General features: G+C 30.5%; 2 protein-coding genes across 3 annotated transcripts in view; one reads left to right on the top strand and one right to left on the bottom strand.

Annotated features, from left to right (window-relative positions):
• Positions 1-3,269, top strand: part of CNMaR (G-protein coupled receptor) — a 397,977-nt gene extending 394,708 nt beyond the window's left edge. Inside the window, exon 6 of the mRNA XM_075372346.1 lies at positions 2,318-3,269. Coding sequence (XP_075228461.1) covers positions 2,318-2,523 — 206 coding nt within the window. The 3' untranslated portion in view covers positions 2,524-3,269. The remainder of the gene's footprint in view (positions 1-2,317) is intronic.
• fry (microtubule binding protein furry) overlaps positions 1-14,395 on the bottom strand; it is a 789,794-nt gene that overhangs the window by 536,786 nt on the left and 238,613 nt on the right. The gene's annotated exons all lie outside the window — the stretch shown is intronic.

The raw sequence follows: 14,395 nt of genomic DNA, 5'->3' as shown, positions 1-14,395 counted from the left end.
TTTGATGCGTGACGCATTTGCTTTAATGTCATCAATAGTTTCAAAACCGCGTCCTTTCACCACTGATTTTAATTTCGAAAATAAGAAAAAACCGCAAGGAGCCAGGTCTAGCAAGTTGGGAGAATGAGAAAGGAAAATCATCTAATTTTTGGCACAAAACTGATAAACTGACAATAAGTGTGCGGGCGCATTGTCGTAGTGAAGGAACCATGTGTTATCTCGCCACAACTCTTGTCTCTTTTTGCTGATTTTTTTCCAAGTTACTGTTTAAAAGGTCTTGATAATAAGCACGGTTCAGTTTCATCTTCAGGCATGAATTCAAAATGCACAATTCCATTAAAATCGAAAAAACAGAGAGCATCTCTTTGACGTTGGATCAAGACTAACATGCTTTCTTGGGGCGTGGAGATTTTTTTCCGATCCACTGTGATGATTGAACCTTTGTCTCGATGTCGTAGCCGTAAACCCAGCTGTCGTTTGCCGTTATGGCCTTTGCATGAATGTTTCATCGTCATCGGCTCGTTCAAGAAACTGCCGACAAACGACCACTCGATGATGTTGTTTCTGCTGTTCCGTCATCAAACGAAAAACAAACTTTGCTACAACTCTATGTATGTTCAATATTTCAGTCAAAATGTCACAGCATGATCCAATTGAGATACTAATCTCTTCTGCAAGTTCTCTGACAGTCAATCGGCGATTTGAACGTACCAGAGCGTTGATTTTTCTAAACGTGGGTGTCATCAGTTGAAATCAAAAGCCTTCCTCCTGGTCGAAGGTCATCTTCAATTGGCCGACGATCACTTTTAAATCGTGAAAAACATTCGTAACACTGCGTACGACCCAGAGCATCATCTTCGTAAGCTTATTTCAAAAGTTGAAATGTTTCTGTGAAAGATTTCTCCAGTTTCAGGCAAAGGTTTACGTTGTACCTTGGCTGGCGAAAATCGCCCATTACAAAAATCGCTACTAACATTTAAACAAGTTGCACAATAAAAATATCACGAAAACTAAACAAGCCAAGAACACGTCGTTACACAGGAGGTTATGCGGAACAAAATGCTGCCAACCTCACGTCACTAAATATATCTCCGTTGGCGCCTAATTAAAAAATTTTCGTTTATTTTCTGAACACAGCTCGTAAATTACACTGCGGCCATCCGCGGATAAATTATCCTTTCTCATCATCCAAGCCATTTGTGTTCTTTCGCCAAAATCTGTTTTTCCAATCTTGGCTTCGTGGATATACGATAGGCAACAAGCCCAGTTAAGTCCATGTTGAGGATACGAAATAAAGTATTCCTGGTGGAAAATTAGATGTTAGATCGTTGTGGAGATTTTCTAAAAAGCAACCGCATTTCATGGATGAAATACCTATCGTTTCTAGAATAAGAATTCGAGCCTTCTTATTCCTCTTAAACTAACTGATATAGGATTAGTGTATTTTGAATATTTTTTATAACTTTTTCTAAAAATCAACAATAACAAATTAAAATGTGATGTGAATAACACATGACTTCTTCGTACGCCTATTAAATTACATATACACATTTTTTTTAAATGAAAAGTACGTAACATTTTATTTCATTAATAACTTCTGATTTTTTTTCATATTTTTTTTATTGTTTTTTATAGTAATTTTTTTTTTCAATCGGAGTTTAATAATTATTAATAAATCAATACATTTAAATTAAAAAAAAAGGAGATAAAGTTGATTCGAATCGATGTGCAATCCCCTTGATTCAAATATTTCATTAATTAAAACTTTATTTGGCTATAACTCTGGAACCAATGAAAATAAGTACCACTTCTGATATATCATTGAAAATCTCTCAATGAGAGCTTATTACTGCAATTAAGAAAAAGTCAAAAATCCAATTTGTTTTGGATTTTGGGCTTTTTTCGACACTTTTGGTCCAGTCGATTGCATTCAAAAGGGGACATGCACAACTAAATGTGCACAGTCCTAAATCCAAAATTTTAACATCCTATGGCTAATCGTTTTTGAGTTATGCGAGATACGTATACAAAACTAGTCAAAATGGATTCAGGATTGGTCAAAATGGATATTTCCGTTGAAATCTGAAAACCGAAATTTTTTGCGATCACAATTCTTCCTTTACTTCGTACAAGGAAGTAAAAATGAAAAACATTATTTCGGCGTGAAAGGAAACTAACATTTACATTAAAATCAATCATTAAAACAATTATTCTCAATTAAATATTTATATTTTAGTTTTACTTGTTTTTTATTTTATTTTTTTTATCTGAAAAAAAAATTATTTTTGTAATCGTATTTTATCTAAAACTGTTACAGTGTTATCAGAATATACAAGATCCATAATACATCATGGCGGAAGCAACAATTTAAATAATAGCAGTATGAATCGCAGAAAAACCATAACAATTAATGGAAGTGGTGTTGATAAGGGAGGAGATGGAGGAAGTTTGACAGAAGCATCCAGAATTGAAGCAACAAGTGGTAAAAGCGACGATCAGTGGAACGAAACTAATAACTGTTAAAAATAAAAGGAAAAAAGAACGGAAAAGTTATAACATTAAAATAGAATGAAACATAATTTTATTGTATTAGAATAAGAATAAATGTTACAAAAAGAAATGCATGTATTTAAATACATAAATGTCAAATATATATGTAATTTTACGTAATTAATGTATGTATGTGTGTTAATGTACAAATGTGTAATATTAAATTAAGAAATAGTTGTTAATATTTTTGATGTATAATTAATATTCTAACTGTTGTATATATTTATGTACAAATTTGTCAATAAATTTTAAATAATAAACAAATCTGGAAAATATCTACATTAAAATAATTTATGAATATACAAAGCTAAGATAGAAAGTTTAGCGAATTGCATCCTAGCAGCATAAAATAACTATGTATTAAATTAATTTCTGCTGTTTTTTTCCTAAATTTAGCACTTTCCCAAAGACGACTGCTTCAAGAGAACTTTTTATTCTGTAAAATTAAATTAAAAACATAATTAAGACATTCAAAATATAGAAAGAAAAGTTTATGAACAACCGCTGATAAAAATGATATATTCTGCTGCTATTAACAATTTGTGGCTAATAACTTTAACTGCTGTTTTTGCTTCCATCAAGTTACACGTTTTAAATATAATTTGAATTAAATCTAGTACTTCCCTAATCCTACCACCATTTTTATGTTTTATTTTTTATTAATTATACCTTTTTTCTGATTTTCATCATGTGCATTTTCTAAATAAAGGATTTTAAGTTTTTTGCTATTTATTTTGAATGTTAGCGTATTTCTATACTTGAAAACTGCATATTAACCTAAGAAGATTATTGATTTAACATCAATTACTTGGTTTCTATTATATTTATATGTTGGTAAGTGTTCCTGAACCCTTTTTCCCCTTCTCCTATAGAATGTGGTGAATGAAATTTTATCAGAAATAAAATTTATACATGAAATTTCACAAAAACCTTGCAGGTTTTTCAAATAATTCAAACACTTACACGCGTTTTAGGTAAAAGCTAGCTATCGTCTTCAGAGCTAAGTAATCGAAATAATATTTTTATGAAAGAAATAATATTATAACTGTTGTTATTAAGATAATAATTAATTATTATTATCTTTTCTGCTAAGATCACTATAATTTCTATATTGAGTACCGCTTACTTTTCTTAGCTTCATTCTTTTATTATTTTTGACGCGTTTCGGAACCACTCCATTCTCAAAATTTATCGTACTTAAGAATGAAGCTAAAAAAGAATATAAGTTTTGATAATCGAGTGGTTCCGACAAGCGTCAACAAGTGTCAAAAGAATGAAGCTAAGAAAAGTAAGCGGTACGCAACACAGAAAAAATCGAATTTTAATAATTAAAGATTAAATCGTTAATCTTTATTAAATTAATTTTAAATCTCTTATAAAAAATATTATTTTAAAGATACCGTTCTGATGATAATGGCCAGCCATCTAAAGCGCTAAGTGATTGAGTGATTTTTGAATTGCAGTAATTTTTTATAATTTCATGTCTAATAATAATCATACAAAGAATGCTATAGAATAAAAAATTATATATATATATATATACATAATTTGTGTGCGCGCGCACGCGTATTCTCAAATTGGATGAATACAGATATAGATTTTAGTGGACGTCACAGAAATAATATTAAACAAATTAAACATTTTAAACATGGATTGCTAAGTAATACGGAAACTTCAAAGCAGAACAAACCGATCGATGGTTCGATGGTCGATTTACAAATGCATCGCTTAACAGTAGTTTAATCAATTCTAATCTCGCTGAACAGTAATTAGATCCGACTACTAATCCTAAAAGCTATATTACGACGAAGACAAGCAATATCAGTTCAAACGAACATGTAAACTGATGGAATATATTTCTGTAATAAAGTAAACACATACACACACACATATATATATAGGCTTAAAATAGTGTACACGTGAGGAAAATAAATACATATATTTCAAAATATGAGAAGAAATAAGAAAATAACGTCACAAAAAAGCTTTCCACAAAGAAACACAATAATAACGGTAATTTTTTTTAAGTTACGGTCAAAACAATTTTAACTTATATAATTACAGTTCAATATAAAACTGAAGGGGGTCCACGACTACACCTTCAAAAATAAAGTGAAATAGTTATTTGAACATCTAATATAAAATATATTTAATAAAATATAAATTAAGTGAAACGCAATATTATAAAGAAATTAAAACATAATCTAAATTATCAGGGACTAATATATATATATATATATATATATTTTTTTTTAAATGATTGATTCTCTTCGATTTTAAGTTTCATACAGAACGTTCTGATGAAGCAGAGATCTTTGCGAAAATACTAAACATAAATAAAAAAATCTGATGTGGACACTACAATAACTTCCTAGTACGTCTACTAAATTACATATACGCATTTTTACTGACTTCATTTAAACTTATTTCATTTGAAAGTGAGATACGATCCTCCAATTCTTTAATAAAAGGGGACAGTACCACAATTGCTAAAATATTAGTTTTTATTAACATCAAATATTTATACAATTACTAATTCAACAATCTTACCTGAAATATTAGGTTAGAGTAAAGGTCCTTTGTTTTGTTGTTTCAAAGTAATCCAATAAAAAAAACCGGATTATTCTACACCGTAAAATCAAAATTAATATTTGTAAACAGTATACAGGAGTTCACAAAACAGAGTAGCTTAATTATTAACTTTTATTTATACAACACACCAGAAATCTTGTGCACATTAAGCACAAGTGAAAAAAGTTTCAACAATCACATAATTTGAATACAATTCAAAAATGTATTTTATTTTCCTGTCAAATAATTAAATTAATATTTTTTTAAATAAATACAATTTCTGTAAGAAATTGCTAAGAAAATCCAAAAAATAATAAGATTCTGAATTATAATTTTTAATTAATATTAAATAATGAGATGTTACACAAAACCTATTATGTTTATTTTATTTTACTTCTAATTTTATTTCACTAAAAGTTTTTTTTCAATTTTGTTTCTCTATTATCAATGGATTATATATATATTTTCTTTTTTTTTACCATCACGGGTTAATAATTATTATATCAAAATATTTAAATTAAAAAAAGAAATTAAAGTCAAATGTGGGACGTGCACAATTAAATGTTATGAACAGTCCTAATTCCAATATTTTAACACCCTACGGCTAATCGTTTTTGAGTTATGCGATATACATACGCACATACATAAAAAACAATTATTTTATTATTAATTATATTCCGTAGTTACGATGTAATAACAAAACATTTGAATCCTCAGCATTATATTTTATTCGAGGAACAATAGATTCTACTACTGGAAAATATGTGCTTTCAATACAAAATAGAAATGAGTAACTTACTAACAAATTACTTAGAGTAATTACAGTAGAAAATATTTGTACCTTGCCGAAAACGTTAATGCATTTTACAGGTCGTCACATGAAACACAGACTGAAACTTGGTTAGTAACACCATATACGTAATTATTTTCAAGATAAAGAAAAAATTTTAATTACGAACAAATCCTCTAAATTATTAATAAAATTAAATGCTTAATTAATAAATAATTAATTTTAATTAATTAATAATTAATATATTAATTAATATTAAATAATAATTAATAAGTTTTATTAGTTTTTTTTATTACTAATTAAACATTTAATTATTAAAAATATTTATTTTAATAAGTCTTATTAGCTAATTAGTTTTTTATTATTATTAATTAAGCATTTAATTTTATTAATAATTTAAAGGATTTGTTCTTATTTGAAAATCTTTTTCTGATCTTGAAAATAATTATATATTTTGATGTGATGTCACTAACGTACAATTATTTATTAATTACTTAATAATTAATAAAAAAAAAAAAAAAAAACACTAATATAAAACAATGAATAAGGAAAAACAAGGAACAGAATAATCGCTGTACCTATTCATCCTTACTGACCACCGTGGGGGAAGACACCCGCTTTCTTACGATCCCAGTCACCACACCACTTCCTCCGTTCCAAGCCCTGATGGGCTTTACCGGAGGTCGTCTTTTAGACCCTCTACACTTGATAACACAACACAGTCATCAGTTTGGCCTCCTGACAGGATGTCACCGATGCAAATGTCTACTGAATGTTAAAAAAAAATTATTTTTTTTTAAAACTGCTACCAATGAAGCTTTTATTTCACAAAATTACAATTCAAATTTTAACCTGCAGTTTCTTTAAGAAGTACCTCGTGCTTATTTTGTATTGAATTAACAAACTGAGCTCCCCAACAAAATTGAATTGATAAAAGTGAAGGATTAGAGTAAAATATAAAACGGAATTGTCAATCGTATTTGTTGTCGAAAAGTGTAATCGGTACAAAAAATAATTTTACCGTATTAGGAATATCGTAACTATTGCTTCTAGAGAAATCGGGAATATCACTGAATCATGAGTTTCAATGTATATCTTTATCATTTTTAATTTTTTTTGAAAATCAGGTTCTTCTTAAGTAAAACTGTTTCATATTTTTCCAACATTATCTTTCATTTTATCGTATGTCTATCTTTATCTTGGACGTCCTTCTTCAGTTGAACATAACTCCGTTTCATCATATCCAACAACATGTAAGCTCTTTTTCTTCGTCATGTTTTTCCTTCTATGATTCTTCTCTAGAAGCAGTTTCCTTCCCGATATGAGCTCGATCAATGACATTCTCCTTTCTTTAATACCATTTAACAGGAATTTTTCTTCCACCACTCTCTAATCTATTACTTCACTTCATAGTCATATTTAAAAAATTTGAAGGTTTTTTTCTCCTTTCTTTTTAACGGTCCATTTTTCCCATCAATACATCACTACACTCCAAACAAAACATTCTGAGGATCATTAATTCCAACTGCAGTTTTCCATCTTCGTTTTTATTTCGGTAAAACCTTCTGCTGTTTTTATACAATTTATGTAATTATCCTAATTATTCCAGCACATCGATATCTCTGCAATTCTGCGTCATCTATTCTTCCCTTACCTAGTCACTATTTTTAGTGTTTAATTTTTATAATTCTTCTTTTCTTTTTTTGTGTTTATATTCTTTCAGTATTTCTTGAGCGATTTATTCTTTATTTCGTTTTCATCTTTGTCTACTTCCTCATAGAAAGCTGTTATTATTGATTTATGATATTATGCTATTATGTTATTATTGATTTATTAATATAAGAATCTGATTATGAGGGGAAAAAACAATAAAAAAAATATTTATCCAAAACCAACAAGATTAAGTGCTTTATTACGAAAATAGTAAGAGAACAATTTAAAAGAGAGAAACTTAAAGCGAAAATAATACGTAAAAAGTCAAGTAACGAACATTTAGCTATAGTGAGATACCCTAAGAGTAAGCGTCATTAATAACTCCTGCCATTTGTGGCAGGAGTTAAGGCAGTTTGCAGGTATTAGAGGGAAAACGCCGAAGGAAAGAGTTGACTATATGCTTGATAGTGAGGTAAAATGGAAAAAGGTCGCTGATTACATAAGAACAGTTTTAAAGCAAAAGAACATAGATGAAAGAAATATGGGGTACTAGTTTGTTAGGTGGGGTGGACAGCCTCAGCAGTGAGAGCCAGCATGCTGAGGTGTGCTGGTTTCAATGATCTGCTGAGGACTCCTTGGGTGTGTTTGGTAGGAATAAAAAATATCAAAAGATCCATGGGCCACACCACGGCATTGAGATATGGTGTGGTTCCATAAAGGACAAAAATGAAAGAAACCTCAAAAGAGCCACCGGTTAGCCCGACCTGCCATGCCGGTAGGTGGGGAGGGCTAATTAGAGTAACGGACACTCCCCTGGGTGGCGTAATACCATCAAGTCGGTCCGGCCCAGGGGAGTAGAGGAAAAAAAAGCGTCATTAATAATAGATCGCGACAGAAACCGCATCCAGATGCTGAAAACTTCTCAGAAATCAAATTTCTCCATAACACGTACGTAATAACAATGGCAGCCGCTGTTTTTCAAAGTAAAAATTTCATAAATCGGAAAATTTTATACAAATCGGAAAACGCGTTACTTGCACTACGTTGATACGAAAAAAATGAAATCCCAAATTTCATGTAAAGACAGAATCTCCATCAACAGATTTTTCAAGTGAAAAATTGATGTACAAACTATAGTACATAGAACAAGATTATAGAGGATTATTACGGTTAAAAGCAAACATTACTTAATTTCAACTATTTTACTTACAACTGAAATACAGAGTTAATGAAAGTGTAAATATCATAATAATAAGCTAGAATTTTAAACTGTGCAATATGAAGCATTATATGTATATAATGCGAGGTATACAAAAACGACACAAAGGTAAACGTAATCAATAGAACGTGTTTATATCAGAGTTTGTAACTTTGGTAAACATAGTATTGTCCAGTAAGGACGGCATACAAAGCTGTAATTAAGTATCATATTTCACAATGTAATGAGTAAACATAATTGATAACTCTAAAACAACAAAAACAAATTCCTCCGGCGAATAAAATCTATTTGATGCAAAAACAATACACGACAATGTAGTATCTATATAAAAAAGGTAAGTAAATAAAAATAAGTCGTTGAGTTTCTGGAAGTATTCTTTCAATAATTTAATAATAACTTTAACAATAATTTCGCTTAACTTGACAAATTTTTTAAAATATAATGGTACGGGAATAATGCAAAGGGAAAAAACTGAATCTCCTTGTTTACTATTATAGAACAGAATATGTTTATTTAGTTTTATTACAAAAACACAACGGATAAAATTTTCTTAAATTTATTTTGGTAAATTTAATTTTATCAATTCACATATTTTCCAATTAATTTTAATAATTGAAAATACTCTTTTAAGGATTAAAAGGAAATATATTCGTATGTACCTAAACAGAAAGAATTTGAACACATATTTCCATCTCCTGGAAAAAATTAGATCTACCGCTAAATAATGCAGTAAATTGTAAACTTTTATTGAATTACCATCATATTCTAACGGGTGTTTCAAAAAGGACGCAACCCCTTTGTCTTACGACTTGAATTTATGACAAAAATATTAAGGTTAATAAAATACTTATACAACAATAATCAAATTACCTTTAATAACTTTACAATAGATGTTCAAAATGATTTCCTGTGATCCCTACGCAGGTTCGTACACGTTTCGTAACATTTTAAGCCGCTTTTCGTAATGTTTGCTCACTAATATCTGAAATATCACTCTCAATGTTAGCCTTCAATTCGGATTATTTTTAAAACTACTGTTCTTAAATACCCACAAAGGAGAAAGTTTGTTAATATAAGATCTTAGGATCTTGCGGGCCACAATCCTTTTGATATCAAACAATGGACAAAACATATCCTGTGTTTTATTAGCAGTATGACAGGTAGCGTTATCCTGCTGGAACCAACATTTACGTTCGTGTAAATCTAATACGGCAATAAACTGTTCGATTAAGACAGGATAAATCAATCCAACAAAAACTACCTAGAAAAGTTACATCAAAATACATAATATGCATTTTATTTTCATTTGTCAAAAAATAAAGGCCCTATTATACGACCCCAGGAAATCGCACAGCAAACACCAATGCCGGTAATCGTCGTTCATGAAACGGGTGAGGATTTTCAGGGCTCTAAATTCGGCAGTTTTGGCTGTTAATATAGCCATCCAAGTGAAACCATGACTCGTTGCTGTAATAAACACGATCTAAAATTTCAATGCCGTTGTCATCAACAGCACAAAACCGACGACAATACTGGAAACGTTTTCCGTGGTCTACTTCTTTCAGTTCTTGAACGACGCCTACGCGTTAAGAATGCGATTGTAATTGTTTAGTAGCCCTGAAAGCTGTAGACAGTGAAAGCTCGGCCTGTGAAGATAATTTTCTCAGTGATTTTCTGGGTGAGCGAGTCAAACGTTCTTTCACATCCTCCAGAACTTTTACTGTTCAACCTGTGATGGTCAACCTGTGTTTTTCCGATTATGTACACCCCCAGTCTTACGAAATATATTAATCAAACGCGATATTGTCGACTTATTAGGAACTGAAGAATTGGGAAATTTTATCCGAAAAGACGAGTTTCGGATAAAGTTACTTATCTACTAATAATTACTTTCGAATAAAAAGAAACTGGTCTTCCACTCGTTCGTAATATTTATACGCGCAATAAGTCTCAATAATAAACACACGTTCGTACTTGGAAAACGGCATAGTCAACACAATAGAAACGAATTTACAATGGTACAGCACTGGTGCATAAGAAGGATATTTCAACTGTTACAAGCTGCTTAGTACAGTGTTGCCAACTGACATGTAGGGAGAAATAAAATTTACCTACGCGTGACATCTACCTTCTTAATCTTACGGTTCCGCCCTTGAAACACCCGTTATAACATTATAATGTTTCCATTTACCTATTAAGCATCTTAAACGATAAAAGGGGAGAGAGTAAATAGTATATACAAACAGCTTATTCGCTTGTCAATTAGGACGAGATTTTTTATGTAACGCCAGTAAAAAAACAGTACATAAAATTAGCTTATTAGGCGTCTGAATTTTACAACTACGAACGATTTTATATTAAAACAAAAACCTGAAAAATGTATTATTTCAACTGAAGTTCGGAGAACTACAGAGACAGTCGAATATATGGTTTTGTATCTTATAGAAACAATTTGAAATTAAATTAAAACTTTCAACACAATCATTTTTTACTGAAAAAATAATTATGCGCTTTTTGTTATTATTATATAGTCTTGGAATAACGCATAAAAAAATGCAGAAAAAATCTCCCATTTATTAAATTCGCATTACTCGATCACGAACTTTCCGGCAAATATAATCCCGTTAAATTATACAGTATTAAGACGAAAAGGTGATTAAATTCCTTTAATACTGGAGCAAGAAAGGAGTATAATTTGAAGTTATTCGTCAGAATATGAGAAAAAATAAATTAAATTCTTATTTGCTGATTCTTTTAACAGATTCTTTTTCGTAAATCTAATCTTCAAGGTACCACTTTAAAAATTAAATATCAACATATGCAGTAGATCAAATGAACTTTTCATAATTAATTTCCTTTTAGAATTAAACGAGAAAATTTAGTGAAAAGCTATACTTTTTAGTACATTTCAATAACTTTTACATTAAAAATGAGGATTATATTTCATTTTTATGGGAATTTAGAGGTAAAAAAAAAACTGCCGATATTTAATGACTTCATCAGCCGAAAATTTATACATACTATAAAATTTTTCTTGCAGTTGATTGACTACATTTAATCGTTCATTCGAATTTCCTATAGTTTCATAGCAAGACTTAGATAATTTTAAAAATTAGGCTGAGTACAAAGGGAACAAATTTATAGCAACGAATAAGAATTACTCTCTTACGAAACAAATCTCTATTTCTAATGTAATCCTTAATATTAAAAAAATGAAAGAAAAATGAATAACACGAAACTAAATCTTGGGCTAATGGTTAGTAAGAAATATATTACAAAAACACATGTCCATTAACGATTTAACGCTTTAAGCAACAAACGAAAACATAATACGTTACATAAAGAAACAGCTGGATTTCACTTACTCATATATCAACACAAATACACAAAAACTCACGTACGTAAAGGTATAAGAGAATCTGAAAGTGAAGAATAGTTAAAAAAAAAAAAAGAAAAAGTAAATCTAAAATCTCAAACAAGAAATTACGGCACGGAGAGAAAGATATACGATTCGTAGAAAAGACTTAAATAAAATGAAATAAAAAAACACGACCATCGTACAGAATGAGATGGCGAAATTTTTTCTACAGATTTAGAGAAAATCTTTTAAAATAAAATAGAAAATGAAGGAGAGCAAAAAACTAATAATAAGGAGAAAAAGGAAAAGGCTAAGAGAAACCTGTACTTAAATTTGTCTTCAATTTTCAACTTATAGGAAATAAAGTTAATAAATCACGGTTAAGGAAATAAAACAAGACAAGTAGCTGTTGTATTTTTTATCAAATAAAAATAAGTAGCGACTTATTTGAAGTACTTATTGGTCATTAAATTTTACAACATTTATATAATCTGAATTTGTTGTCAATCTGATATATCTTTTACTTTTTATTGGCGACTTCAATAAATTATTTTTTATAAAAAAAATAATTTTTATAAAGTTTTTTTTTTTTTAATAAAAATGTGATTAACGAGTAATACAATTAAACACTTTATAGATCTATTCCAACAATATAAATTAACTACCATCGGTTACATAATTACAGAATATCCCTAGAAAAAACATGAGAAATTTGAGAGTGGATTTCTGATATTAAAATAAGCAACAAATTTTGTTCATAACAAGTGCAGAAACACTTTATTTTCTGTTAGCCTATTTTTTTATGTTTCATTAAAATTCGTACTTGAACAACGGATCGATATATTTAAATAAATTACACTCTTTAAAACTAAAAATCCCCTGTGAAAAATAATTTCGTTTTCAGATTTTAAAATAAATAAGATTTAATTTTTTTAATTAATAAAGTATTGTTATTTTATTAGGAAAAAAATAAATAATTTATAATGAACAGAATAACATCTAATTTGTTAAAATTCAGTTTTACATACATTCAGTTTCAGTTGAATCGTTAAGAATAAGTAAACAATCAAATTCTAAAACGAAAAATTAATTCGTATAACGAATGAGATTTATTTCCTCCATTAACAAATAAATAATATTAAAAAGAAATAAAAATAAAAAATCAGTTATTTCTTAAAACGAAAATCCCAATTACAATTATCAAAATAACAATGACTTGATAATTGTAATTGTAATTGATAATTACAATTATCAAAATAACAATGACTTGCCCTGAGGTAGGTAATCCCCACGTCCGGAACACAACATCTACGTTCCACGTCCAGGGCGGTAACAGCCGTACTTATGTACAATACATATAGCTGGCTAACGGGGCTCCGAGTAAATTCCTCGGATATGCTTTTCTTTTGACCTGTTTCCACCTTCAGGTCCCCTCATGGATTGGATTTTTTGCAGGATATGAACAATTTGTTGATTAGGATGTGGACATATAGCAAACTTAGAGCTGGCGATGTGGCGGCCACGGTCAAAGTTATTTGCAGGTGTAACGGAGACCTTTCGTCGTCCACATGCCCCCCGCGATGGCAAGCATGTAGTTAAGGTGCCCATGTTCGGAGCATGGGAGCCCTGAAAGCTTCGGTGTGTAGGGGCCTGGAGTCAGTGCAGAGACTGCGCATCCGCTCTCTGCCAGGACATATGCCGGTTCCACCGGAGTACCGGAACGGACCTCCAGGGTTGGTAGCCCTGGAGTAGGGGTGTACCCCGGCGGCTAGCCTTACTACAGAAAGGATTATTTGTTCATGGAAACTGAACAACTAAACGTGGCAGAGGGTTCACGCAAACACCCTCGTTTAGAACCGGCCGTTTCGCCCGAAGCAAAACGGAGAAAAAGTGCGGAAACTAAAAGGATTGAGATAGAGGCTAGAAAAAGCTTACAAAAAGCTTTTTTTAAAAGTAGTAATGTACCGAAACCCAAATATTTGGTCATTACAAAGGAGGATGGAAATTTCTCGAGGGTGAGTCCTTTTCTCATCGCTCGGGAGATAACCAAATGCGCTGGTGGACCTGTAAAAGAAATAAGGAAGACCTTCATGGGACTTCATGTTGAGACTGTAAATGAAGTCCAGTCTCAAAAGATTTTGGGGCTTAAAAAGATTGGAGAACTGGCTGTACATGTCGATCCCCACAGTACGCTCAACACCTCAAGAGGTGTGGTCGTCTGTCGGGATCTTCTAAATTGCACGGAGCAAGAAAT

This window comes from Lycorma delicatula, chromosome 8, assembly GCF_047948215.1.
Source record: "Lycorma delicatula isolate Av1 chromosome 8, ASM4794821v1, whole genome shotgun sequence".
Lineage (NCBI taxonomy): Eukaryota > Metazoa > Arthropoda > Insecta > Hemiptera > Fulgoridae > Lycorma > Lycorma delicatula.
This window is presented reverse-complemented; position numbering and strand designations above follow the sequence as displayed.